This window comes from Cygnus olor, chromosome 18 (assembly GCF_009769625.2).
Source record: "Cygnus olor isolate bCygOlo1 chromosome 18, bCygOlo1.pri.v2, whole genome shotgun sequence".
NCBI lineage: Eukaryota > Metazoa > Chordata > Aves > Anseriformes > Anatidae > Cygnus > Cygnus olor.
Genome location: NC_049186.1, coordinates 11848383 through 11875657, shown reverse-complemented (window position 1 = coordinate 11875657; position 27275 = coordinate 11848383). Strand labels below are relative to the sequence as shown.

General features: G+C 55.5%; 4 protein-coding genes across 6 annotated transcripts in view; 1 reads left to right on the top strand and 3 right to left on the bottom strand.

The window, feature by feature from the left end:
* The window catches only part of NPLOC4 (NPL4 homolog, ubiquitin recognition factor), a 28432-nt gene extending 8568 nt beyond the window's left edge, over nt 1–19864 (bottom strand). The window contains exons 1-12 of one of the 2 annotated variants that reach the window (XM_040530475.1): nt 19707–19864; nt 18448–18528; nt 16338–16450; nt 14994–15173; nt 12579–12627; nt 11676–11770; nt 10343–10466; nt 9521–9700; nt 7821–7907; nt 6107–6178; nt 5262–5388; nt 3093–3253 (exon numbers count right to left, since the gene is read on the bottom strand). In XM_040530475.1, the coding sequence (XP_040386409.1) occupies nt 3093–3253; nt 5262–5388; nt 6107–6178; nt 7821–7907; nt 9521–9700; nt 10343–10466; nt 11676–11770; nt 12579–12627; nt 14994–15173; nt 16338–16450; nt 18448–18528; nt 19707–19721 (1284 nt within the window). In that variant the 5' untranslated portion in view covers nt 19722–19864. Of the gene's footprint in view, nt 1–3092; nt 3254–5261; nt 5389–6106; nt 6179–7820; nt 7908–9520; nt 9701–10342; nt 10467–11675; nt 11771–12578; nt 12628–14993; nt 15174–16337; nt 16451–16482; nt 16588–18447; nt 18529–19706 lie in introns of those variants that run through there. The other variant, XM_040530476.1, reaches the window with a different exon arrangement.
* A 388-nt stretch (nt 19865–20252) lies between these two features.
* On the top strand, nt 20253–22161 carry TSPAN10 (tetraspanin 10). Its single transcript, XM_040530465.1, has 3 exons — nt 20253–20516; nt 20899–21494; nt 21584–22161. Exons 1-3 carry the CDS (start codon nt 20430–20432, stop codon nt 21888–21890), a joined length of 990 nt encoding a protein of 329 aa, XP_040386399.1. The 5' UTR covers nt 20253–20429; the 3' UTR covers nt 21891–22161.
* On the bottom strand, nt 21935–22815 carry PDE6G (phosphodiesterase 6G). Its single transcript, XM_040530466.1, has 3 exons — nt 22601–22815; nt 22451–22491; nt 21935–22344 (listed from the first exon to the last, which is right to left on the bottom strand). Exons 1-3 carry the CDS (start codon nt 22744–22746, stop codon nt 22268–22270), a joined length of 264 nt encoding a protein of 87 aa, XP_040386400.1. The 5' UTR covers nt 22747–22815; the 3' UTR covers nt 21935–22267.
* Nucleotides 22816–24433: 1618 nt separating this feature from the next.
* On the bottom strand, nt 24434–27242 carry OXLD1 (oxidoreductase like domain containing 1). 2 transcript variants are annotated; one of them, XM_040530464.1, is made up of 2 exons: nt 27048–27242; nt 24434–25897 (listed from the first exon to the last, which is right to left on the bottom strand). In XM_040530464.1, exons 1-2 carry the CDS (start codon nt 27099–27101, stop codon nt 25529–25531), a joined length of 423 nt encoding a protein of 140 aa, XP_040386398.1. In that variant the 5' UTR covers nt 27102–27242; the 3' UTR covers nt 24434–25528. The 2 variants fall into 2 exon arrangements, with proteins under 2 accessions (XP_040386398.1, XP_040386396.1); XM_040530462.1 differs by lacking the exon at nt 27048–27242 and adding an exon at nt 26677–26781.
* Between the last annotated feature and the right edge of the window lie 33 nt (nt 27243–27275).

The window sequence follows — 27275 nt, the reverse complement described above, 5'->3', positions numbered from 1 at the left end:
GCTCCAGCCTTCACAAGCCAGGAAAGCAAAGGCTGCGTGCAGAAAGCACACGCTGCCAGTTCCACTGGGGTGGTTCCTCCGAGCAGCAGGGCTAGTGGCCAACGTAAAGAGAATGGTAAAGACATACAGAAATCACAAGGCTAGAGGCTCAGGAAAAATGCCTCATCCTGGCAGGACAAAGCTGGTGCCATCAGTTTTCCCGTTTCCATGGGAGAAAAGCCCACCTCTGCTACCAGGCCGCCGAGTCACATTCAGCAGGAACGGCTGCAGCCCCGGGGTCGTGGAAGCCCCCGCTTCCACTCCACCCACAGAAAGTGGTGCAAAACATGCAAGAATGGCTTTCTGCCTGAAGATCGATGTCCTTCTCTTTCCAGGCAGCTGTGTGCGTGCACTGAAGTGGGTCCTCACCCCCTTCCTGCGCCCGCAGCATTACCCATCGGGGTGCGTTTCCTAGCACTCATTGCTCGAGTAACAACACCTACTGCAAGCGGAGGCACGAGACATCTCTGAGCAGCGTGACCGAGGCACTGTTGTTAGCGTGCACTTCACTGTACAGACATCAGCACCTCTGCTATCTGCAGGAGTGGAGGTGAATCTACTCCCTTACCCTGCTGTACACGAGTTCAATAGATTTTTCTTCTTGCATCTGGATGCAAAGTTGTTCTATAAATACACCCGTGCTAGACCAGCGCTGACCTTCTGGTTTGCATCCAATTATAATAAATTTGTACAGCCCCTTTCATCCTAAAAGGCTTTTCAAATGAATACTTGCACGTTACATAGAAATGTATCTGTGGATTTTTCTCTCTACCAGCGGTAGCTTCTCAGCCCGAGACAAAACGCAGCAACTAAGCAAAAGCGCAGCTTTCTGCCCAAAGCCAGATGTGGGGAGACAGCACAAGGGGGAACCCCCACATCAAGGACTGGGGAGAAAGCTGCTCAGCTCCTGCAGTTTTGACAGAGAAAAGGGAAGAAAGGTGCTGCACCACGAACCAGATCTCCGTAACCTCGCGGCCAAGCACTGGACTCGGGCTCCTCGTCCTGTATTTAACCAGTGCTTTGACACCATCGCTGTCACCAACCCAGTAACTATGAGGTAGTGTCTCTGACCTCAAGCCTTGTACATTTAATGAGACCCCAAAGGTTTTCAAAGCCAGGAGTGACTAAGCTTTCCATTGATTTAAGAACATTCCAAAAAAAAAAAAAAAAATTAAGAGATCCTACAGCCAAACACGTTTAAGGCTGGAGGACAATCCCACCCGCCAGAGCAGTCCTCAGGCCTTCCTCGAGCACATCATGAAAGAGGCAATTACGGAGAGAAGTTATAAAACACATGAAATAAGCTGCAGCCCGACCCAGTGAATCAGTGGTTCATGGAAATTTCCAGAGAAGGCTGGAGCCATCAGTTAGCGTTTTGTTTATCTCCCTGCTTCAGATTACGAATCGGAGGGAAGACCTTGCGGGAACACCCACCGGCTTCCTGCTGCTCCCAACACCCGGGGTGGCCCACATGTGGGACCCAGACCTACGGGACCTCCTGCGGGGCTGCACCCCGATGTGGCACGGCGCGGGCTCCTGCAGAGCGGGACCACGGCACGCCAGGAGGTGAAGTCATCTCCGTGCTCGAGGCCAACCATTGCACAACCGAGCTCCGCTGTATCTCAAACGGACCTGGCTTATCAGCTCCTAATAGCAAGCTGTCTGCGTGCTAAGGGAAAAGGTGAGGATTTTAGCTGCTTTTCCCCAGAGTACAGATTGCTCTCCAACGCTGAATTTAGCCAAAAGGTCTCCCTCGTTTTCAGGCGGAGTTAAAACAACCCAACAGCACAGCATCGAGGGGTAGAGGGGGTAGAGTCTCATGGGCTAATTCACCCAGGCTGGCATTTATCAGTCTCGGGTTCGGGCAGTGCAAGAGCATCCTGACAAGCTCCTTTTCTGTTGCTGGCGTACAGCGTGCTCGTTTCAGTTGTCTCGAACAATGGTAGCTCTGCATATCCTGTACTCCTCAGCAGACAGCTTTAATACAGATGGCAGGAGTGCTGCAGGCTGAGCAGGCTTTGAATATCAGACACAGACAAGAATGAGATAACTAACTGGGGTGATGGATGGCTAATTAGCTGGCAAGCAGTGCCATTAATTAATTCCCCTGTCCTTGCTCACAGGGCACCAACATACACAAGTTTGAGAAGCGGTGCCATTAGCCTCCACAGAGATCCTGTCCCCAAGTTTCTAACTCAGCCCCGCAGATACTGGAGGTCTGAAGATCTGCAGAAGCAACTGCCAAGTGAATAATGACAGTCCATTCATCACGAAAACTGTACTGAGAACTGCAGCAGGCCAGATACCAGCAGGGCTCTAGCATGACACTTCAATAAGAGCGTTCTGGATCCACACTGGATGCAGGTATCCCTCCCTGCTCCTCGGGACCACTTCTTGGAGTTTGTGGTCTGACTCGAGCACAAGACCCGGGCGCAGGCAGGAGCCCCAGTGCTAGGGAGGAATACCAGGGACGCCCTCCTGCCCTGCCACTGCTCTGAAAGCCTTCGAACCCTCCTTTTGTTGCAGAGAAGCACGCACAAGGCTCTCTCTCCTCTTGCTGCATGAGCTACACTAACTTTTGTTGCATCTGTTACCCAGTCGGTGCCTGTCAGCGTGTCACACACGAGCAAATCCCCAGCACTGCATAAGGAACCCGCTGCTTTCACTGCACCGTTTGTGCTAGCGCACATCACACAACTGTGGAGGAAGGTGAACTCAGCTGGGGATTAAAATCAGAGAGCCATGGCAGATTCAGCCAACAAATACAGAAGAGGTGAATTCAGAGCACTTGCTGTGGGCTCTCAGCGGATCGCTGCAGACCTTATTTAGAAGCTGGATAGCCAATGGCCACTGCAGCACTGGAAACCCTAACAGCACTTTTACGAGGGGGAAATGGAGCTTATGCAATTACTTTGCAGACATGTGGTGAACGGTTACTACTGAAAATAGTTCAGACCTCAAAGACATCCTTTCCTGAGCTGGCCACGCCGATTTCCAGGCACGCAGCAGAGCTGTTTTCGCAGCTCCCCCACCCACAAGCACGCAGTGCTTACCTTATAGAACACATCAGGCACATACTGCTCGCTGCTGGACTCCTTAGCGTAGCCCAGCTCCGGTGCATCTCGGCAGGGCAGCAGACACTCATCCCGAACCAGCGCCATGCACTGGTTGGAGACCTGGTACCCCTCGAAGTGAACCTGGTTGTCGGGACCACCTGCAAGAGAAGAGCCCGGGTCAGAGCTACACAGGAGAGAGATTCACCTGCCGCAGCTCAGAGAGGCACGGCTCAAAGGGCACTGTAAGACACAGAGGTCCTTCCAGCAGTGAAGAATGGTGAGAAGACAGTGCCTGTGCCGCAGCACAGGGAGCATTTCTAGTCAAGAGTCCCCCTCCAAGGTCTCCATTTAGTTAGCAACGTGCACTTCTCAGCACTATTTTCACACCTAGCCTAACGGGACAGAGTCCTGGAGTGACAGCGAGAGCACTTTGCCAGGAGCTTAAACGAAGCCAAGCTGCCCTTTTGGAAGGCTCCCGACAGCGTCCACCCCAGCACCCCGCAGGTATCCTCTCTCTTCCAAAACATAAACCAGGCACAAATCTCCTGCAAGTCTGTTTTATTTCCAGTGTACCGCGAGCTGCGGATTCGGGGTTTGTCACCTAGTAATGTCAGGCATAAGAAGAAAAAGTGTTTTCTCAGCCCATAATGGATGGCTCGGTGGAAATCTGACATGGAAAGTGGAAATTAAGACCCTGGCTCACTGATAGATCACATGTTTGGCGCTTTAATTTGGATAATGTAAGCAACATCGGGTCGTATGTCATTAGAATACAACTGGAAAGAGAAGATACAGACAGATGGTAGGAAAACATTACTATTTCCAAACCTAGGAATTCAGGAGGGGAGAGGAATTAATCCATGTAGAGGATTTAAAGGCAAAGTTGATGCAAACTATCCAATTATATTTATACTGCACAAAAGGAAGGAATCAAGTGTTTAAATAGAAACCTGATGGGCTGATATAACAGAAGAGAATGAAATTATCTGGAACAGAAAAGAGGAAATATTCGTTTTCTTCCCTTTGATCTCTAACCTCAATCACTCACTGCTCCAGAACAAACACTCCTAGAAATTAAACATAGACCAAGACATGGGGGAAGGCCTAAACAAAGCTAGCCATCATTTTCTCAGTAAAACACCCTTGTTTAAAATTTAAAAAAATAAAATTAAATTAAAAAGAGTGAGCGAGACGCACATTTATTTATAATGAAAGATTGATGTGTTTAGCACTCTGGAATGCAGGGGCAGCTGTCTGATTGCACGAGCTTGTTAACTGAAAGAGAGCGTTTTCGCTGAAAAACGCTCCAAGAACACTTACAAAACCTGGGCTCAGAAAGGCAACACAATATCACACTTTCAGTTTTTATATTGGATGCTATTTGGAAGTCATGGTTGTTTTTTTTTTATTGTGCTAAATAGACCCAGAACCCAGCGTATCTGCTCCAGGGAAATTTTAAATGAATACACGTGTCATCCCATGAAGAACAGCAGATTGAACTCCTAATGCTACAACTCTCCCAGCATGTGCCAGCATCGCCCCTCGCGGCCCAGGCAGCACAAACTATTCCACAGTGCCTCTGGAGACTTGCTGTGAAAATGGCTAAAATCAGAGGTGACAAAGCAAAGCATTGTGCAGGCTTCTCTGTTTTATTCAGGCAAACAAAAAAGGCTTCCATGCACGGCAGAGCAGAGGATCCTCCGTGAGGGTTTCCCTGACAGCAGCACAAGGCAGATAAAGGACCCTCCTTTATGCTGAACCAGCCAGAGTAACTTTCAGGATCTGGATCGCCGTGGTTCTGCGCTGCCACTTTCAGGAAACAGAATTTGGAACTTAAAGATTTGAAACAGAAAAGCAATCTACAGCTATTCCCCTGGCTGCAGGCAAAAAATACTTTCTGTATCAGAGAGGTGGGTGCTCCAGGTATGAACGTCAACTAAATTTCCTGCAGGGGACAGGGTAAATAGTTGAAGAGGAGACTTCACAAGGAACGGAACAAAAAAAAAGTATTTTACTTGATGGAACAAGGCAAAACCCTCATTAAATAGGACAGATGGGGACCAGGACGTTCAACTTCCTCTAGCAGAGCTGCGTATTCTCCTTCTATTAACAAAAGATAATTCGAGTGTAATCAAGAGACCCGGGCGAGCTGAGGCCAGTTTATACCTGTAGCCACAACTGTGACAAACTTGGATCCAAAATGACCATCTGGAGAAAGGCGACAGATGTTGGGCTGCTGGTTCTGAAAGTTTCCAGCTGTGATGCACTCTTCTGCACTCAGATAATACGTGTCCTGAGGGAAGAGCAGAAATGTCAATAGAAAGGACAACACGATGTAGCCGAGACCTATTTCCCTGGTCTGCGGCCAAAGAAAACTACCAACACCCCAGTAAAACATGCTTTCGTAGAAAGCTGCTGCAGAGACCGGGAAAAGAATGTGACTTATCAGTCCTCCAGCCCCGAGCGTGGCTTTCGCCAGAAGGACTGTCCCGCTTTCAGTTCCACCCACCTTCACACACTCGCTTTGTTACAGGGTTTCGTCTTCTAAAGGGACGCCACCAATTTTAGAATTACAGGAAACTGCGAGGAGGTCAAAGCCTGAGCACCCAAACCACGCACCTCGCAAAACCCAGCCCACAGGAACATCCTCTTACTGAATCACTTTTGCTCGCTGAATTTGCATCTCACACAAACCCATTCTCACCACTCTACTAACTTTTCTTAAACCTTGAGCACAATTTTCTTAAAAGCAGAGTGGGTGAAGGGCTGCAGGCAGCTTTGCCTGCTATCCAAACAGCTTCAAGCCCCCTAACAGTGCTCTTGGAGCTCCAGCTCCTTTTCCTTCGACAGCTTCTAAAATTCACATTTCACAAAAATTCCGGTCCCAGTGTCACCTCCAGCCCTGTGCTGCCCTGGCTCGCTCAGTGCCCCGTTTGGTAGAATCAGCATTTAGGTGATTACACAAACCCTCAGTATCAGCAGCAGCAACTGGGGACACACTTGAGTCTCACCTTGTTCCTGCTGTATCGAACAGTCCCTTTCCGTGTGTCTTCAGAGACCAGATCAGTAAATATCCAGCCAACCTATAAAGCAGTGTTATGGAGAAAGTTGCTTTAAGAAAAAAAAAAAAAAAAAAAGAAAAAAAAAAAGAAAAACCCCAAACCCACAGAAGAGAGCTTATACATTTTCTCCTAGCAGGACAAGATGTTCTTGGCTCCTCGCACAGCCCTGCGAGGGCCTGCTGCATGCTGCCTGAAGGAAATGGCTCTCCCAGCTGTGCCGGGCTCATTTGAATACGATTTCCAGGAGCAGCATGCCAGCTGGCCGGCCGGGGGCACCTGCAGCTTTATGTTTCACTATGGAATATTTTTTCATGGAAAGATCTGGAGGCTGCAAGAGGCCTCTCAGCCGCTACTCCTCCCACCCACAGCAAAAAGCATTTCCTATTGAGCATTCAGAGCAAAGCGGCATCCGAAGCGCCAGCAGATGACAAAGCACCTCACATGATCTCATTTTGAAGCTCGCAGTCACTAGCTAAGATAAAGCTCGTGTGCTCCCACTGGAGTATGATTCATTCCAAATCAGTCTGCTCCGTTCCAAAAAACACATTCCTGCTTTTTGCATTGTTTGCACATATGAGCAGAGATGTGTACTCACACATACACACACACCGCTGCATGAACCCTTCTCCACACACGTGCTAAAAACAGCTCTCATCAGCCTCCTCGTGACCAGCTCCCGGAGCATTAACCCTTCAGAGGGAGAACTGCTGATTCAGGTTCCTAGTGGAGCCCAGAAAGACAAAAATCTGCAACCAGCAGTCAGCTGCACGTTAAATCACTCTGATGAAAAATGTCTGATGTGAGAAGCAAAGGGAAAGCGTGGAAATAAATAACACACACAGAAGCTTTGCTCCAGACACTGGCAAAAGGCTGAAGATCTTATCTTCAGAGAACAAAAGATCTCACCACAGATGTTTATAGTCTACTGTACCAAGTCTTTTCTGATTTGTGTTTTCTCTAGCAAGTCAATTCTTGTTTGTGTACGTCTCATTCCTGGCATTCACATGATACCAGAAGATTTCCCAAACCAGAAAACATCAGTACAGGTTTGAGAGACGTCAGCAAACCGAGATCCCAGTGCCCATACATCCTGATTGGGCTACTGACAGGCTGCGGGCACAAGGAGAACGGAGGAATGAAGCTCAGCTGCTGGGGGACCTGCACCTCTAATCGAGGTACAAATCACTCCCCACCGCCTGCCTGAGCAGCAACACGAGGCGGGACCCACAGACGGGAATAAAAATCAAGCAGGAGCCTCTGCTCCTGGAAGTGGAGCACAGATTCTGTCAAAAGGAAGAACAAACTCAGAAGGCAACTTCAGCTACATCTGTGCCCAATTAGCACTCCCTGGGAAGATGCTACCAGGAATGGCTCCTATCAGAGGAGAAATAAAGGGAAAATTGTGTTTCTATTTCTTTGCTATTCCCTTTGATGTCATTCATGACAGAGGACTGCTGACTGCAGCTGAACAGCTCTGCTGTATGCTCATGCTCAGTAAAATGCTCTTTTATTTTTTTTAATACCCGAAAGCATACGAGCTACTGACACTTATGCTAGATTTCAAATGTGCCCAAACGATCTCGAATAACCCTGTGGAGCTGAAGAGAACTGCCAGTGACTTTCTTCATATGCAAAAACGTGTGACACCCAACAGCATCCTAACCTTTCTCAGTCCAAGCTTGGCAGCAATCTCATCCACAACCTCTGCTTTTGGATCTTCCAGGATCTCCAGGCTGTTCTGTGTACCAATCTGCAGAAAAAAAAATAAAATCTTGCTAGTAAAACAGAACAGGAAAAGCCACAGCACCCTTAGCCATCATCAGGAGTGAGGCAGAGGATGGAAGCAGGGTTACGGGTTTTCCCTTCAGCACTAGCACTGACTTTCACCCCAGAGACCTCCTTTATTCACAGACCCATCCTGCAGGAGCTCTTCAGATAAGTCTGCAAACGGTGCTGGGGTTTATGAATGAAAGACCCTTGCTCAGCACTTACAAACAGGCTAGCGCTGTTTCTGAGCACTTTGGAAAAGGCGAGAGATTATATAATGTTCCAAAGCTCTGTTCAACCTGCCAGCTCTGTACTCCTGCTTCGTTTGTTTGAGTCTTTGAGCCGCACCGAGGCAGAAGTCCAGTGAATCCGAGAGCCCACACCCAGGCCTTCCCCCCACGTTCTGGAAAACACGACTCCATCTGGGTGCGTTTCAGAGGCAAGCTTTCTTGTGTGGGGAGATGCTCTGCCAAGAAGCACAGCAGAGACTGCTTGCCAGGAGAGCAAAAGCTTCCTTGCTTTTACTGTGCGCAACGAAAACATACAAACTTCCAAAGCACGGGCTTAACAGAGATACTGAAACACAGAGGGCATGGCTGTGCTGATATTTGAAATAAATGGAAGAGTCTATAAAAGGTTTGCAGTTCTGCTCTCAAAGACACAGCCCTGTGGATCCACGTATTGTTTCTATGGACAAATTTTTGCGATTTACTCTAGCAACCTTGCAGAAACCAAGAGGAAGGAAACACATAATCCACAGAATCCCCCCCACCACAATACATTCACATACCGAGGGTCTGCACTTCCTAAAGTGACTCTGCTCAGCAGAGAAGCCAATAGGCAAACTCAGACTCAAACCAAGCCCTGAGTTATGGGCAGAGCAGCTTTTCACGTTTCCCAGCTCCATTTTCAGCTCCGTAACTCTGAGTTCAGCTTTTGGGCTTGCTGCGAGGCCAGGCACCAGGGGACCAGCTCTCGCTGGAGCCCACGGGACGGGCTTGGCAGAGCCTGAGCGCGGCGCCGAGCGGTGCCTTGCACCATCTAGCGGGGACTCGAGGCCGCTCCTGCCCGCCCTGGAGCCAGGAGCAGACAGCTCTGAGGTCTCCGATCCTATCCTCCACCCCTCAATCAAGGTGGCAGACTTTATTTGTCTAATTAAGCCGCTTTAAGTATTCCCGGACAGCTGATAAGAAATCAAAGCAAGGGCCAACAATTTTTTTTTTCCTATTGTAGAATTTGTTTTAAGGACTGTTCTGTACCATAACCTTGGAAACCCAGTAATCAAGGAAAACATAACAAGTGAAACCCACTGTTTTCAAGTCTCCCGAGCTTTAAATCATCTGACCACAGAGTAACGTAAAAGAAAATATAAGAGTAATAAAAAGCTAATCTGGGTTTTAAAACTCTTTCAGAGGCAATAACCAACAGTGACGACAGCGCACAGCAAGACGTAAATCACAACGTCTTTTTCATGGGACTGTTTTCCTTACGGAGCTGCAGTTGGAAATAACTCAAGAGGTTTCCCAAACAGAAAAGTGTTTCTGTGTTCCCTGATTATGAGTCGACAGTGAGGCCAGGGCACACGGCTTGTATTACCTGCGGGGGTTCGTAGATGGCAGCAACCTCCGCCCGGATCCCCAGAGGGATGTCTTTGTGCTCTGTGTACCGGCCATACAAATACCCAAGATGTTGGTTTCCTGTCTTCCTCCAGAAGTCTAGGAAGCGATCTGCAATTGTGTGGTTCTCAAACATGATGTTGTCAACATGCCTGTATTTCTGTTTGACAAAGTTCAAGCGTCAGGCCATCCTCAACTAGGTCGGGTTCCTTTGCCTACCAGCAAACCCTTCCCCCAAGGCCCCCAGCAGCATAGGATGCTCGCCACCCCTCACAGCTGAACCCTGCCACCGCAGGAACAGGGAACGCTGGCTCCCTCCCTGTCCCGCACCACTCTGCTTCAGCTTCCCCGTCCAGCACCAGCCCCTGCCCAACAGGCAGAACTCAGCGCAGGCTGGGCTGTGGGGAAGCGCTGCGCATCCCCAGAACCCCCTGAGCTTGGCGTCCTTACTAGGGCCCTTATCCCACGAGCTTTTGCAGCTAGAAGGGACAGGGAAATTTGAGAGGAAACAAGAAGAAACAGCGGGTGGGCCTTTGGATCCCATGAGGAACGAGAGTGGAGGTTCTTTGCTAGTGGTGCCAGCTCAGATGTCCTCCCCATTAAGAGGAAACTGCTGAACCAGATAGATTCTGGAGTCCTTTTCTGCAAGGACTGAAGACCTTAACAGCCATTTCCCCAACAACTGCCAATACGCAAAGGCTTCCCGCTCCAAGTTGGCTGTTCTTGAAGTCATCTCTCCAAAAATTAAAGTCAAGACTCTTCCCAGCTTTAAGCTCAAGGGCCCCTGCGAGCACTGTCTCACCTGTCTATTGAGAGTGATGGCACTTGGCTGACACTTCGTACAAATGCCTTCTGGCCAAGGAGGGTGCCCTTCACAGCCCGATTTGATCTTGCAGCTGATGTTTTCCAGGGCAACAAATTTCCCCCTGCAAGAAGGAAAAGAGAAGGCTGCTGTTACTATGGTAAATGCTTCTGGGTCTCAAAAAAAGAAAATAAAGAGGCTAGTGGCCAGAAAAATCATTGAGGAAGCCGGGCAGAGGAGACACAGTGACACCGATGCTTTGCGTCTTTAGAGGATCTCAGAGTGCCCCTGCAAACTCCTTGGGGATGCAGGAATTCTGCAAGTCCCCAGGTAACCTCTGCTGCCCACTTAGTGAGGCAGGTCAAGAGGCCGACACGTGCTCCCCAGCCCACCTCCTAATCAGGTACTCAAGCAAGAGAAGACAAAGAAAACTCATGGGATCCAGCTTAAATAATTGATGCAGCGCATGGCAAGTAATAGATTATATCGCTAGGGCAAATTAAAGCTCCTTTCATGTGCACAAAGCTTCCTGTAAAGGGAAGTTCCTTTCAAATCAAAGTATTATGGGCTTGAGCTACATCTCATGAAAACATTAAAAAATTCCCAACAGCATTTAGGAATGGGAGGGAGAAGGTTACATCCCCACATAATTTATTTAAAGGAGCTGCATTTCAGAAAAGGGTGGGTTCACCAATATCACCAAAGGAGACTTCAGATCCTTCACAGAACACGTGTGCCACATTGAGGCGTCAGAGGCTGAAACAAATACTTGTTTCTGTGCCTCCTCTTTGTTCAGTGCTTCACCACAGCATCCTCAACCCCATTAAGAGGCAGGGATGCCTTCTTTTCCCATTAGGAGGTGGTGATCCATGGCACCACAAGAAAGGGTTTCTGAGAGCACGTGGAGCATGGTACAGAACAGAATCAGGCCCTGAGGAACGTTAGGCTCGTCCTGCTGCCCTACTCGTATTTGAAGATATGAAAAGTGGTTGGTGAATAAAAGCTGCCCAGCTCCAGCAGTCTCAATGCCTCTCCACAAGGTTGAGACCCAGGCTTGGAGCTTGGTGTAATTAGGGAACCTCTTACCTTCCATCTGGCCTTCCCTCCCCATCTGTAGTGTTCCTGGAAACAATTAGTTTGCCACACACACAAACAATATCCACAACCAAAAAACTTATTTAAAAAAAGAAAAAAAAAGTGTTTTCTCTTCAGTTTGACATTCATAAGCTGTGTCCAACATTACTCCAGTGAGAACTGTGTGGGATTTATTTTTTTAGCAAACAAACAAAAAAACCCTACAACTAGATTCCCTTAAACACTGAGATTTTCTTACTTGTCTGCCCCTCCGGTCAGCTTCCTGATGTAGGCATGGAACGACATATGCTTCACAGGAGGTTCCAGATGGTTTAAATAATCCTCATCAAAAGGCTGCCAAAAACACCACACAAAGAAAAGCCAGGTCAGACACCTGTCTGATAATACATTGATCGCTAAACAAATGGATGTTCTAGATTCAACCCCACCGGCTCTCAATGTGGAAACAATCAAGAAAATTTAGGCTCTTTTTCAAGGCAGCTACTACTGTGACAGGAACAGTGGGACTTTACAACAGCGAGTTTTATTATCGCCTCCTACTTCTGTAACAGATTGGCTCCACAAATCAGAGTGAGCCTCAAAGGCAAAACGTTTTTTCCTTTCAATATGTAACAACAAACAAAAAGCCCAGCTGCTCAAATAAGGCCAAAGAACTTCCAGAGCACACGGCAGGGAAGCAGGGGAACAGCCATCCTGACTCGCAGAGGCTTTTCAGGGATCACTGCTTCATGCCATAAATTACACAGCTTAGCACGTTTGTAGGCGTCGCTGAAGCTGCCTTCAGCCTGAATAATGTGTGGTTAAACTGGGAAGTGCTGGGCTGCGTGAAGAGAGGGGCTGAAACAAGAAGACCCAGGCAAGAGCGAAGAGGGAGGAAAATTGGAGCTCTGCGAAAGCACCTTCTGTTAAAACCATTACCGCAGAAAAACAGAGCGTTAGCCAGGACAGACCCAGGGTCACGAAGGCCTGGAGCTTCAGCTGTCCTGGACGTGAGCCGGCACCTTTGCCTGCACACGGCAGGACTCTGACTCAGAGCTGCCACCTCCGTGTGGGCAGCGCCATGAGGAAAAGCGTTCAGAGTGAGAGCTTCGGGTGACACGCTCCCGCACGCCTTTCTGGGGGACCTTCTCGGGGCTCTTACCTCTAGCGGTACACAATGCACGCATTTACCCAGGGGGCCGTGGCGACACCTACGCAAAGAGAAACAGAATTAGCACAAGTCTCATCTGAGAATGGAAAAGTTAGTCTGCGTGACCTCTACAGTTTAACAGTTTTGGCGTAGAAGCTCTGTAAAATCACATTACCCTGAACAACCCCCCCACCTATTAGGGGACATCACCGAGCGGTCATCACAAAATAATTTCGTGCAAGGAGACAGCAATGGCTTGAGTTTAAATGTGAGAGTCCCAGGTCAAGATCAAACCCTCCCGAGGTCTGTGCCACTGGCAAACAACTCTGCTCTGAACAGCCACGTGAACCAGGGGCAGATCACAGCTTCTCAAGTTTTACAACCCCACGTTGAGGTTGTATTTCAATTCAAAGCATTTTAAAGGCGTGTCACAGGGCCGGCCTGTGTAAATTCAACAAAAAGGCAACCAAAACATTCATCCTTTATCAGTCACTGAGGATGGTCTGGAACAAACAGGGGAGCATGTGCTTATCAGACAGATAAAGACCTGCTGGGTGAAGTTACAAAACAGCGGGGAAAACATCTCCTCCTGAGGCAATCAATTTAAAACCAAAAAAAAAACAAACCAAACAGCCACCATGAAACCGTGCACCTCTGCCCCAGCGCTAGGAACAGGTCAGTGCTAGTTTTCCAAAGAAGGCCTCTAGAGAGCAGTATGGATGTTGGCTCTTCTGAAGACGAAATGGATGGGATCCAGTTGCAGCGTTGCTTTTAACAAAGTACTGTGGCAGATAATGTACATAAAGGACCACTAAAGGCTGCTAATGCACTGCGCCGAACGCCAGCATCCCTTCACGTTTAGATTGATATGCACTCACAAATACAGGAACAAGCCCAGACACACACTTTTTATCATAAATATCCGCCACTGGGCTTTGGCTCCCTGCTAAGAACAATACCTTCACTTATTCTTTTGAAAAATGTGGTCAAGTTAAAGACGATGTTTTTGCCACGGAGTGGTGGGTTTCGCCTTTATTGTTTCAATAACGTGACGTTTCCCTCATTTATCATCAGCCTGAAAAGGTTAGATAGGATTTTCCCCGTAAAGGCTACGTCCCTCCAAACTTCCTTGCTGCTGCAGCACCAAAGATAAACCATATGGAAGACGACACAATGGGGAAGGGTGAGCTCTTCTGTCTTAGAAAGAATTCCTGGTTGCCTTTAAAATTTTTACGCAAGCCCTTTCAGGAGCTACTTTGCAGAGGGGCCTAGCCCCAAGCCAACAACCAGCACAGCCGTCAGGCCAGGAGCCAACTGGGACGTTGTTAACAATGAGCCACAAAAAGCAACCATCCAGACAGAGGACATTTTAGCAGCATCGGTGCAGATTTATGGGGGTATTAAGTCACCATTGTATTATTGCTTGCACAAAAATACAAGCTGCTTTGTTTATCTAAGCCTCTCGCAGCGAAGTTTTGGCAAAGTTAAACTTTGCTGCGTTTCTGCGAGCAAAATGGACTCCCCGGTTTCACGGAAAGGTTAAGAAAGGCACGTGACGGAGAGGAAGCCAAAAACCAAGCGGAGGCAGGGACCCGAGTCCAAATTCCACATCTCTGACACTGGATGAGGCTTCCACTCATTCCCCTCACTTCTTTAGTTTTTCCTTTATAGGGAGTGGCTGGGTCTGAAGACACAGAAGGGCCCCCGCTCCGGACACCCTCGGCGACGTGCCTCACGCACAGCTCAGCGCTGCGCGGGGCCGCGTCGGCTGCCCCAGCAGGGAGAGGTGCAGGGCAGCCGGGGAAGGCACGAGAGCTCCGAGCCCTGCTCTGGCAGAGGAGCTGCCGGCGATTCACAAACCAAACCCAGCCTCGATGCTTTATCACCTCTCATGCGAGGCGGGGACCTGGCCCTGCTGCTCCACACGCCTGCCACCTCGGGACCAGCTAGCGGGGAGCCGCATGTTGGGACCAGATGGGACAGAAGCTACCAGGGCCTTGCGAAGCAGCGTGCCACACACACAGCACGAGCCAGCACTTCCCCACGGCACCAGCTGCCAGGACATCCCGGGGAAGAATTCAAAGTATTCCTTTTAATCTGGAGCTCCAAATGTTTCAAGAGCACAAAATGCACGATCGCAAGTCCCCTAACAGGGGCCACCTTGATCAAAACAATAGATGCTCTGAATGAGTCCTTCCTGGCAAAGACCCTGGAATTTCGGTATCTGCTTCCTTCCTCAGCTCGCCAGAGCCTCAGTTTAACCTTGCAGGACAATGGCGAGAGCTGTTTTCCCTTGTGAACGTTTCAAAGGCAGCGAGGGATAAAGCAATGGCTCGGGCGGCAGTTCCCAGAGCGCGCTTCCTGGTGAGATGTCACCGCCTGGGGAGGCGCAGATGCGCCGGCAGAAAAACAGCCCGCAGTACTTACAGCTGCTGGTCTCGATTTCGGTAAATCTTCCCGTCCTGTTTGATCAGATACTGGTCGATGTCATCTTCCACCACCTGGGGGGCCCCCACAGGCCGCAGGCTTTGCGAGACAGAGGTGTCCATGGTCTCTGAGGAAGAGCCCGCTGGGCTCGAGGGGTAGAGAAACAGCATATCGCCATGCCTGTGGGTGCGCAAGAACAACACGCGGGCGTCAGTTGAGCACAAGCCTTGCCCCCAGCCAGGCTGGGGTGGGAACCCAGGCGAGAAGCCACGCGCTGTGCTCTGGCAGCTGGAAAGGCTCACGCTCCGCCCTCTCCACCATCCCCTTTCACCAGGGACTGAGCTACGCCAGATCTTCACCCTGACCACCTGAAGGAATCGGCTCCTTTGCGCTACGCAGCGCAGGAAACGCTGTGTGCTTGGCTTGCTGCACGTTACAAACCACATCCGTGTCCACGCGCGCCCTCAGCGCCTGCTTCTGGGCAGCAAACCCCCCGAACCATGGAGCAGCGCGTGATTTATTGCGGGCTGCAGGCTAGCAAATGTGGCTCTCCTAAGCCCTTCCATTAGCTACCTCTTTCTCCCGCTTCAGGCATTTGCACGACGACAACTTTTCATCAGCAAAGGCCAAGAGAAAAGGATGAAGGAAAAAGTGGAAGGAGCCCACGGAGAGAGGCAACAGCTCCACCAGGGAAAGGGGCTAACGCGGATCCTGCGCACGTCGTCGCGGCCCTCCCAGGGCAGCTGCCAGTGCCGACACACTCAAGTGAGAAGCTGCACACAGCAGTAACAGCTCTGATATTTTAAGTCGGTTTGACATCTTTCTTGGTATTAACAGAACAAAGGCATTCCCAACCAAACACAAGGGGCGTGCACCATGTGGCCCCTCTGACCTCCCTAGGGACCTGGCTACGACAGGAACAGGAGAACGGGAACCCTGGCTTCTGCGCAGGGGGTTATCAGACTGGCACTGAGGCAGGAAAAACACCCCAAAGCGTAGCGTGAGCGAGGGCAGGGATGAGGGAGCTCGCTGCAGGCTGCGAAAGAGCAAACAGGAGGCCTGGTGCTGCCTCCCCACCGGCAAACAGAAGGCAAGAAGAGAGCTAAGAAACGGCTGCCACAGCCCAACGCCTCGTCAGTTTGCTCACCCCCCGTTTCCGCACGTCAGCCAAGCTCGCCTCTTCGAGTAGCTGCTGGGTGACTTCTGAAAGCTGAGGCCTGCTGTAACGTGATAGCGCCTGCTGCTGCCCAGCTCGGGGCGGGGGAGTTGAGCCAGGCTTAGAGCAGAGGCACCCTGTTGCACAAAGCTCCCCCTTCACCCCCAGCACTCCCTGTCAGGACTCACTTGATTTTCAGTAAGTTGAGGGATTTGTTTTGTGATGCTGTGATCTCTCCTGTCCTGTTTCTATTGGTGTAGACAGAAAACCCGTTATTCCTGAAACCAAATTCTTTTGCAACCTGAAAGAGAAAGAATGGCAAATTTAAGATACCTCACACCCCAGGTCAGATGCTGAAAGCTGCTCAGAGCAAGCGCTAAGTCCGGGGAACTTCTATTGCAAAAGCTTAGCTGAATTCATCCTCATTTCTGAAGAGCACAGGGAAACGGAGAAAAACAGAAACACTTAGTAACACAAGCGACTCGTTAAAAAAGCAACTTAAACAGAAAGTCCATCTCGCTCCTACGACGCGAATACAGTGTAATACCTAAATCTGGGCAAGCGCTGTAACGACCTGGGGGGGAACCATCCTCTCTGTTACCCCAGTGCTCTCGCTCCAGCCTTGCCAGCACGCACCGCACTCTGCTCTCATCTTCCTACGACCAGGATTTCTTGGCCCAGACCTTTGTCTCCGACGAGATGACAGACTTCACCGATGCTTTTGGAGGAGACGAATCTCACAGTGCTTTAACAAAAGGCTCCAGCTCCCAGCTCGACACTAACCATGGTGTACCTGAGAGTTTACACTTTTATTATCCAATAGGACGTGCTCCAAAAGACAAAGAACCACGATCAAGGAGCCCCTTAGTTTGAAATGTGCCTTTCTGCACACTTCAACAACATCAGGAAAGCTGTACAGCAAGAGGACAGCGGGCTCCAGGACTAAAGCTCTGCCAAAGATTAGCAAATGTCGCACTGCGAGGAAAGCTGCACTCGCAGAAGGACCCACCCGAGCCACCCTCCCACCACCGGAATGTGTCTGTGAGTTTCCCTGCAGTCATCCAGGAGGAGATCCGAGCCGACTGCAAGCACAGAAGCAGCAATGTAATGCCTCTTTAATTGCAGCTATCCAGCTAAAAGTGAAATCCACCGTATCGATTCATATTTCAGCGTTAAAATCCACGGCTATTCATGTGCACAGACCTTATGGGATGAAAGAGAAAAGCTGCAAACCCTGTATCAGGAAAGAAACCCAAGCGTTTCTTTTATTCAGCTCTGCACGAGGACGCACTTCTCCCCGGATCAGCAGACAATTTTAGTGAGGGCCGATGCTTTTGTTCCAACGGTCGCTGCAAGCACAACTGTTCCCTGCTCCCTCCGGTAACAGGAGCCCCTGAAACCGAGCAGCGTGTTCTGTGCGGGTTCCAGAGGATTTGAAAGCAAAAAAACTTTCTCCTGGGGTGGGACTGTTGAGAGAGTGCAGCGGGTATCGCTGACCCAGCCCCAAAATCCGTCAGGATTTTGCTTGGTGAGGACGGGATGGCTGCTGTGGTCTGGGCCCAAGCGTCAAACAAATCAAGCGACCCAAAAACAGAACGTCTCAGTCTGCTCCCCTTCCTCCTTGCAGGGGGAAAGGAAACCCAGCTGACCAGAGCGGCCCTTCTCTTACGAAGGAAAGAAATCCCCACCTGGATTTCCCAGGAGGGGAGGAAACGGAGAGCTGCTCACTCCCAAACAGCAAACCTTACGCAGCGAGCAGCCGCATCGAACCAAAGAGCGAGCTGCGGCCACCTCCCAGTCCGACAGCCCCAACACTCGCCGTGCTCCTCGCTCCTCGGGGTGGAAACCTTCCCCAGAAGGTCCCGGAGGCCCTCAGATCGCTTTACAAACTCGCCTTAATCACCTGCCTGCTCTCTCCAGATCGATAATGGAACCCCAGCGGCACGCAGAACACACCCGGATGGCACTCAAAGCACAAACGACGCAGCTGAATTGCAACTGGATCACGCTGAAGAGGCCGACCCCTCGCAGCAGGCTTTGGTTATCAAATAGCTTCCCTGTGCTGCTCTCAGCCTGGGCTCCCCCAGCCGTCGTGCCTCTGGGGGAACGCGAAACGCCCGTCCTGCCCCAGGGAAGCTCCTACCCCAAGGGTCCCAACTGAAAAGCTGAACATGCTTCCTTCTTTAAATTGGTTATTTATCCCTCTGGATACGCTCCGAGGAATCCAGTTTCAGCTGTATCAATAAAAACAGCTTTTTTTCCCCCAGCCTGGCCGGAACGCGGCGAGGGCTCGGCTACCTTCTTGAGGAACGTGGCCACGGTCTCGCGCTTGGTGGCCGTGATGCGCTTCACCCCGTCTGGCGACTGCACGCGGATGATCTGCGGGGAGAAGAGGACAGCCCCCGTTAGCTGCGGGGACACGGAGCCCGCCCCGTGCTCGCAGCTCGCTCCAGCGCGATGAATTCCCCCCCCCGCGCGGGCTTCTAACGCCGCTCCTCATCAGAGCGCAACCGCACAGGGACGTAATTCCTTCCTGGGTGGCACTGCACGGCCGGTGTCTGCACGCCGAAGGATTAATTACCCTAATGGACGAGGTCCAGCGAGAAGCTGGCAGGGAAAAAAAAAAACGCTAACGCTGCTTTTTTTTTTGGTCAAAGCTCTGCCCTCAGACGCGGAACTGAACTTTCAGAACAAAGGTGAATCAGAGCTTCCCCGGGAGGGACTTATCCAGCGCCACACACACCGGCCGGACCGGTGCTGACGGGCGCCTGCGAGGTCGTTACGCCTCAGCCCTCGTTACTGGTGTGCAAATTGCACGGCTAACGAAGGGACGCAGAGAGTAGCATCTTATATTGTCTTTTAACGAAGAGACACAAAGCCAGGGAACATTCTGCGTTGCTTTTGGTGAAGCGTTAAGTCGGAAGTGGGGAAAAACGGCAACTTTGGGGGGTAAAAAATAGAAATATAAACAAAAATCGGGCACGGGAATGGTAAAAAGGGCCGGGGAAGCAGCGAACGTAAACACCGCTGTCCTCACGCTCCCTCCTGCAGTCTTAAGTCAGAAGTGGGGGGAAACTGGCAACTTGGGAGGGGAGAAATATAAAAACATAAACAAAAACTGGGCATGGAAGGTGGTTAAAAAAAAAAAAAAAAAAAAAAAAGCCCGGGGAAGCAGCGAACGTAAACGCCGTCTCCCTGGGACCGGGCGAGGGCCCGAAGGAGCAGCGAGGCGTGCCGACGTCCTGCCAAAAGCCCCCACCCCGGGGGTGCTGACAGGAGGCAGAGGAAGGCCTGAGGTGCCGGGGGGGGGGGAGGGGGGGGGGCTGACAAACCAACACCCAACACTTTGGGGGGGGGGGGGGGAAGCAGGGGGAAGGCGTCCAAAGCACCGCTCCGCGGTGCTTTGGACGCCTTCCCCCTGCTTCCCCCCCCCCCCCAGCAGACCGTGTGCTGCCCCCCCCCCCCCCCCACCCCATCCCGGGCCTTCCCCGCCGCCCCCCCCCCCCGGATTCTGCTGCCTCATCGCCCCTCCCCCGCCGCCGCCGGGCCCCACTCACGATCGTCTCCGCCATCTCGCCGCCCTCCGGGCCCCTTCAGCGCTGCCCGGTGCTGCCCAAACGTCCCCTCCCCCCCCCTCCCCCCTCGTTGAGGCCCAGCTCGGTTCCGTTCCCCCTCCCCTTCCCCCTCCGGTGCCGCCGCCGCCGCCGCCCCCAGGCCCCGGTCCCGGCCCCGCCGCCGCTGCCCGAGCGCTTCAAGCCGCCGGGTGGGCCCCGGAACCCGGCCCTCGCGTTCCTGTGCACAAAGGTTCCTAGGCGGGGCGGTCCGCCGCGGCACCGTTCCCCCAGGGAGGTGCGGTGCAACGGCGTAACCCGCCCCCCCTCAACCGCAGCGCTTGTTTTTTTGTTCCGGATACAAACAGTCCCCCCTTCCTCCTCCTCTTCTTCCTCCTCCTCCTCCTCCTCCTCCTCCTCCTCCTCCTCCTCCTCCTCCTCTTCCCTCTTCCTCCCCCCACACGTGGGGGGAGCCCCCACGAGGCTCAGAAAACCATGGGGTGGGCTCAGCTGGGGCGTGGGTCCTTGTCCCCTGCTCACCCCCACTGCCCCTCTAATGGTGGCTCCGGATCCATCCTGCCAAGCCTTCATCACCCGTCACTGTGGGGGCTGCATGGGGGGGGTCTTGAGTGGGCCCAGCTGTGGTGCTGGGAGCCGCGGCCCTATTTAAGGCCCGGCTGCAGCCTCTCACATGATGGGAGTGTGACTGCAGCAGCCCCGGGGAGCAGGATGGCGCCGCTCAGGGAACGGCTGTCCCGGCTCCTCGGCCCCCGCGGGGCGGTGGGCAGCGGGGAGAGCAGCCGGCTGCTGCCCCAGGTAACCTGCGGGACCCCCCTGCTGACCCCTGTAGGGTCCTTGGGGTGGCTCCGTGTCCTGGCCCTGGGCGGGGCTGGATGCTTTCTGGGCACCTCTGGGTCTCCATAGGGATGAGCTGGGGGTCCCTATAAGAGGTAGGGTCTCTGGCAGAGCTCCCCCCATGGCTCCCCATATGCACAGACCCCAGGGGGGTGGACGCAGGGTGCCCCATGCCCAGCTCACTCACATCACATTGGGGCATGGAGTGGCTCTGGGAGCCCCCAGCTGCCTTGTGCTGGTGTACATGGGGGGTGTGAGGGCTGGGGGCCATTAGGGGGGTGTTTCTGGGGGTCCGCAGGCCATGCAGCTGCCATGGGGGCTGTGGCTTCTCTGTCCCACACAGGCATCCAAGCTGGCGGAGCTGCCCTACCCCTCTGATGATGACGATGACGAAGGCTTGCTGGTGGAGGACACGCACCTTCCTGTGGCCGAGCAGCATCCCGAGGAGTGGTGCCCCGTGCCTCACAAGCTGGGCGCCTTCAGCCACTGCGTGCGGTACCTGGCCTTCCTCTGGAACCTCCTCTTCCTCCTGCTGGGCCTGCTGGCCCTAGGAGTCGGGGTGTGGGGGCTGCTGGCCAAGGGCTCGCTGCAGGACGAGCGCCTGGCCCTCCTGGGCTCCGACCCCATGCTGCTCTTCGTGCTGGTGGGGCTGGGGGCCAGCGCCGTGTCCCTGGCCGGCTGCCTGGGGGCCCTCCGCTCCAGCGCCTGCCTCCTGCGCTTCTTCGTGGGGGCCGTGCTGGCCTTCGTGGGGCTGGAGGTGCTGGGGGGGCTGCTGCTGTTCGCGGCGCGGCGCCGGCTGCGCGACGCCCTGCGTGCCGCCCTGCTGCTCTGCCTGCTGCGCTACCAGCAGGAGCCCGACCTGCGGCTCCTGGTGGACGAGGTGCAGCGCGCCCTGAGCTGCTGCGGGCTCGGCTCCTACCGAGACTGGGAGAGCAACCCGTGAGTCGGGGCTTGGGGGGGCACGCGGGGGTGTCCCCGCTGCAGGAGGGCGGCGGGGACTCAGTGATTTCTCCTGGTTCCTCCCGCAGGTACTTCAACTGCAGCGCCCCGGGGGTGCAAGCCTGCAGCGTGCCTGCCTCCTGCTGCCTGGACCCGCTGCAGAACGGCTCCGTCACCAATGACCAGTGCGCCCTGGGGGTCCTGCGCCTCGGGGACATGGAGGCGGCCGGTGTTGTGCACCTGGGGGGCTGCGTGGTGCAGCTCGGAGCCTGGCTCCGCGGCCAGGCCGGCAGCATCGCGACCGGCGCGGCCGTGCTGGTGCTGCTGGAGGCTGCTGGGCTGCTCATGGCGCTGAAGGTGCTCGCGGACATCGCGCCCGGTGGGGTGCGGGGCTGAGGGGGGGCTGGCTGCCACCGCGGGTGGGGGACACTGTGGGGTTGGGGGTGATGCTGAGCATGGCTGGGGCGCCCTGTGCTCTCCATCCTTTGTTGCAGGCCAGGCTGACGCTGCCCAGAATAAACCTCCGCAGAAGCTGAGCCCCAACTGTGTCTGTATCCCATCACTACATCCCCTCCCGCTGGCTCCCTGCACCCGTGGCATGAGGAGACGCCTTCCAGCCCCGTCCCTGCCAACCCCAGACCATGACACCAGGCTCCTGCACTCATTTTGGGTTTTAATGAGTATTTTTCCGGGCTGTGCCCTGCTACGCAAATAGGGCAGCTCCTAAACAAGCAGCGCTACGGGGCGGGTGGGCTGCGGTGGCCGTGGCCGGCCTAGATGATGCCGTACTGAGCCAGCTCGTGCAGCTCCAGGTGGCTGAAGGCTTCCCAAGGGCAGATCACGGTGATATCTGTGGAGAAGAGAGGCTGCGTCAGCACAACCCCCAGCCCGGCTGCGGCGGCTGTCCCCACAGGGCACCCTGCTGCCGCAGCAGATTTGGGATAGGGACCCCGTACCTGTTCCCAGCCCTTCCATTCCCGGGATGTCATCGCCAAACCTGCAAGGAAAGCGAGGGTCTGTCCTCACCGCACGGCAGCCTGACCTGTGCCACGCTGGCACCCCCGTCTGTGTCCCCGCATGGGATCCAGCTGCTCGGCCCCACTCACCCCTGCACCCCCTTCTTGGGTGGCTTGCTCTTGAACTGCCTCGTCTGCCTCTGCTTGAATTTCGGTGGCCCTTTCCGGGGGGTGGCGGGTCCCCCGGTCACCCTCGTGGCCGACTTGATCTCCGGTTTGTGGGGCTCCAGGCTCATGGCTGTGCCGGGGCCAGCAGCCTGCCCCGGGTGGCGGCTGTCCCTGCGGCTCCGGCGCGGGGCGGCTCCTCGGACCTGCCGGAGGGGAGATGTGGGGTATGGGGGGACTCCGGCTGCAGCCCCCTTACCCAGCCCAACCAGCGTGGGGACGGGCCGTGCCCACCTGGTGCTGGGTGCCCCCACTCCCACCCTGCCCTGAGCCCCCCAGCCGCTGCTGATCGGCTTTCAGTGCTGCCCTGGGGGAGAGCCCCCTCCGTCCCCGCAACCTGGAATTAGCCCAGCTCAGAGCCCGCTAATCCCCTTACCCCAAAGGCAACGAAGGGCAGGCCGAGCCCCTCTGCTCGCTGGGCAGTGCCCGCGGTCCCTGCCCTCACCCCAGGGTGGATGTGGCACCCCGGGACCCCTCGCTGCCACCACCCCTGGGGTCTGTGCCAAGCCAGGTGTTTAAGGTGCCACCGAGAGCTGACGATGGCGCAGCCACCCACAGGGACCGAGGTGTCCCTCGGGGCTTGCGTGCAGCAGGCCGGCGTTCAAGGACGGCACAGACCCTGGAATGGCCATGGGGCGTTGGGCAGCCGTGGTTGCGGGGCGGGGGGCTGCAGCCGAGCCAGAAATCCCAGGGCAGCTCCGTCCCACGCCGTGCCTCCTGCGGGCACGGCAACCCCGAGACGTGCCGAGTGCCGGAGATTTTCAGCACCACGACCGCTCCAGCTGCGGGCTTGATGGGACCCAGCACGGAGCTGCGGGGTTTGGCTGCAAATTCCGAGCACGGGAGGCAAATGCAGGCTCTGTCTGAGCACCGAGCGATGCAGCCCGAGTGCCAGCACGTCCGGGTGCCCCAGGCAGCAGAGCCGTCACTTACGCAGGGGTTGAAGTCCCCAAGGCCAGCGCTGCTCCGCAGGACTCCCTCCGCCCGCTGCCGCGCGTCCTACGGGTGCTCTGCGTGGCGGCTGGGGGCCGGCAGATTTTATCCTGCCCTGGGGTAATAGGATTAAGTCCCTTCTCCTCAAAGGGGTAATCTGCTGTCCTCCCCCCTGCTCTGTGCCGGGGGGGCTGGCAGCGTGCGTGTGGGGAGGGGGTGCCGGGATTACCGGTGTGGGGACGGGCCGTGTGTCGGCACGGCTGCTCCGGCACGACCCCGGCCCCGCGGTTTGGGGCAGGGAATGGCAGCAAAGAGCCCACGGCGGGGGGGTCCTGCCTCTGCCTTGTGAGCCACCCACGCCTTGAGCCATGGGGACGGTGGCTCAGTCCTGCAGAGCATGCTTGGGATGGCACTTGGGGACATGGGCACCAAATGCAAGGCCACGGTGCAGCTGCAGAACCCTGTGGCCAAAACCCATCCAGCACGGTGCTGGCACCGAGCACAGCGTGCCCACGACAGCAGGGGCTGCGGGGTGCTGCTGGGAGGCTCCCGCCATCCCCATGCCATCCCCGTCCCCATCCCGTCAGCTGCACGAAACGCGAGGGCCACCAGCTAATCCCAGGTGTCGCCGCGGACGTCTTGAGCGTGGGGACAGCCCGAGCACCGCCCGGCCGCGGGCACCCCAGGACAACCGCTCTGTTCCTGAGCCCAAAACCCAGGGGGAAGAGGGGCCGGGAGCCCCTGCCCACCCGGCCCTGCAGCTGGGGAGTATCACTCCAAAGCCTGCCGTAATCCCAGCACTAAAGCAATTACAAAAAGGTATAATCTCAGCACACTTTAATTGAACGCCAGCCCCTTCCACCGCTGGCAATTAGCTAGACTTCACCAAATAGGATTACACGGATCCAGGAGCGTTTCACACGGAGCCGGCGGAACCAGCTACCTCTCCAGCAAAGGCCAGGGCCCTGCTGGTAATTACCGCTTCCAGACCGAGCTTCGTTAGCGCTGAGCCGCTCTCGGGGGCAGGCAGTGCCCTTGGCGAGCTCGTCCGGGCGGGACGGGGCCAGATCCTGCCCGGCTCCTGCCGAGGCCCACGCGTCAGCGGGCTGAGTCCCTGCTCATCCCGGTGGGATTTAGGGAGGTGACGCCTCAAGGTGAAGTTTAAGGGGTTTTAAGGCAGGGACGAGCGAGGAGGAAGAGGCACCGATACGCACCACGGAGCCGGGCGCGCTGCCCTTGCGGGGCCCACGTGCCCGGGCCGCACGCTGCAAAATCCCACGGCGGGGGGGAGACGGGCACGGAGAGGCCCCCGGGGGGGGAACGCCTGCCCCCAGCCCTCGGTGCCGAGAAGCCCCTAAGAGGCTTAGCGGGGCGGTGTGACACCGCGCCATGGCCATCACCGCGCTCCTCTCACGCCACCCGAGGCGCTTACGGTTCCTTCCGCCGCAAGGACGAGGCAAGGGGAAAATCCCTGCCCTCGGCGTGGGGGAAGTGAAGTCCGGTGGCTTTTTTTTTTTTATTTTTTTAAATAAATTTGGTTGGAAACAGAAGTGCTGAGCTGCTAACGGGTCATCTTCTGTTCCTACCCCTGCCGTCAGGGCGGTTCCAGAGTGTTTTATCAATATGGTGACAGGCGCTTTATATATAAATATAAATGCACACACACACATATACATATAAATATATATATAAGTATATATAAGTGTGTACGTATATATATATTTATATATATATATAAAAGGCTTGAGGGAGCAAAAGCAGCTGGCCCCAGGGGGCACCACGCAGCGTCCCCCCCCCTGCCTCAGCCCCCACAAGTGAGCACCCCGAAGAAACCGGGCCCCGACCCCACAAACCGGGCACCCCAAAGCGGCTCCCGGAGCACAGCGGGGAGGTTCCGCCGGGCGACCGTTGAGGCAGGGCTCAGTCCTTCTTCGCGCGCAGCCTGATCTCCGTCCGCAGGATCATTTTGATGCTCTCGTCCTGCACGTGCCTCTCGACGGCCGCCAGCGCCCGCTCGCCCCCGTCCCCGTAGTGCTGCAGCAGCCGCTCCACGTGCTCGATCCAGACGCAGTTGGCGCAGCCGCTCATGCAGCAGTTCGTGGGCGGTTCGAGGTCGGGGGGGTGGGAAAAGGGGGGCTCTGCCCCCTCGTCCCCTGGGGTCTCTGCCCGGTGGTCGCTTTCCGGGGGGTCCGAGCCCCCCCTGCTGCCACTGTCCGTTCCCGGGGTGTCCGAGCGCTTCCGACGGCTGCAGGCGGTGGCGGTGCCCGGGTCGGGGGCTCCGGGGTGCTCCTGTGGGGGGCAGCCCCATGGTGGTGGTGGCAGAGGCCGGGGGCTGCCCCCCAAAATCCCCCCAGCACCCCCTGACTCAACCAGTAAGCCCTCCTTGGTGCCCCCAGCCCCACCACCAAACCCCCCTCACCCCCAGACCATCACTGCCTTCACACATGGGGTCCTCCTCAGAGCCCCCAGACCCCTGGTGTAGGCGCAGCAACCCCAGTGCAACCCCCAGACCTCCACGTACAGCCCCCAGAGCCCCCAGCGCCCCATGTGCAGCCCTCAGGGGCCTCTGATGCAGCCCCGCGACCCCATGTACAGCCCCCAGACCCTCTTGTGGTACCCCCTGAACCCCATGCGCAGCCCCCAGACCCCATGTGCTGCACCCAGGCCCCATGTGCAGCCCCCAGAGCCCCCAATGAGGCTACTAATGCCCCCAGAGCCCCCAGACCTGCGTATGCAGCCCCCAGACCCCCGTGTACAACCCTCAGGGGCCTCTGATACAGCCCCCAGACCCCATGTGCAGCCCCCTGACCCCCACATGCAACCCCCAGACCTCATGTGGAGCCCCCAGACCTCCCCTGTACAGCCCCCAGACCCTCATGTACAGCCCCAAGCTCCCCCTATGGAGCCCCCAGACCCCACGTGGAGCCCCCAGACCCCCCAGTGCAGCTCCCAAAGCCCCCATTGCTCCCCCAGACCCCCCGGTGCAGCGCCCTGACCCCCATATGCAACCCCCAGACCCCCATATGGAGCCCCCTGACCCTGTATAGAACCCTCAGACCCCCACGTACAGCCCCCAGAGCCCCCAATGCAGCTCCCAAGCCCCTCGTTGCTCCCCCAGACCGCCATATGCAGCCCCCAGACCCCATACAGAGCCCCCAGACCCCCCCGTTCAGCCCCCAGACCCCCCAGTACAGCCCCCAGACCCCCATATGCAGCCCCCTGACCCCCATATGCAGCCCCCAGAGCCCCACATGCAGCCCCCAGAGCCCATACAGAGCCCCAAGCCCCCCATATGCAGCCCCATATGCAGCCCCCAGAGCCCCCGTTGCTCCCCCCCGCAGTCCCCTTATGCCCCCCCGGCGCAGCCTCCGCCCAAGCCCCGCCCCTTTAAACATCGCCCTCTTAAGCCCCGCCCCCTTTAAGCCCCGCCCCCGCTCACCCCCCGGCGTCCCCCCGCCAGGCCGCGCGCCCCCCGCGCCCCCCGCAGCCACATCCCGCCGCCGCTCCCCGGCAACGGCCCCGCCCCCTCCCGGAGCGGCAGCTCTCGCGCCCAATGGCAGCTCGGCCTCCAAGAGCGGCCGGCCAATGGGATGCGCGGCGGCTGGGCGCGGCCAATGGGGAGCGGGGGGCGGGACCGGGGCGGGAGGGCACCGGGAAGTGGCGGCGG

Excerpts from the sequence above, each read along its gene's own strand:
- TSPAN10 (XM_040530465.1), top strand. The coding sequence starts at position 20,430 with ATGGCGCCGCTCAGGGAACGGCTGTCCCGGCTCCTCGGCCCCCGCGGG. Across the intron at positions 20,517-20,898 it reads GCAGCCGGCTGCTGCCCCAG|GCATCCAAGCTGGCGGAGCT; the intron begins GTAACCTGCGGG and ends TGTCCCACACAG. Across the intron at positions 21,495-21,583 it reads CGAGACTGGGAGAGCAACCC|GTACTTCAACTGCAGCGCCC; the intron begins GTGAGTCGGGGC and ends TTCCTCCCGCAG.
- PDE6G (XM_040530466.1), bottom strand. The coding sequence starts at position 22,746 with ATGAGCCTGGAGCCCCACAAACCGGAGATCAAGTCGGCCACGAGGGTG. Across the intron at positions 22,492-22,600 it reads CCCAAGAAGGGGGTGCAGGG|GTTTGGCGATGACATCCCGG; the intron begins GTGAGTGGGGCC and ends CTTTCCTTGCAG. Across the intron at positions 22,345-22,450 it reads AATGGAAGGGCTGGGAACAG|ATATCACCGTGATCTGCCCT; the intron begins GTACGGGGTCCC and ends TCTTCTCCACAG.
- OXLD1 (XM_040530462.1), bottom strand. The coding sequence starts at position 26,754 with ATGGGGTCTGGGGGCTGCATATGGCGGTCTGGGGGAGCAACGAGGGGC. Across the intron at positions 25,898-26,676 it reads CATTGGGGGCTCTGGGGGCT|GAGCACCCCGGAGCCCCCGA; the intron begins GTACGTGGGGGT and ends TGCCCCCCACAG.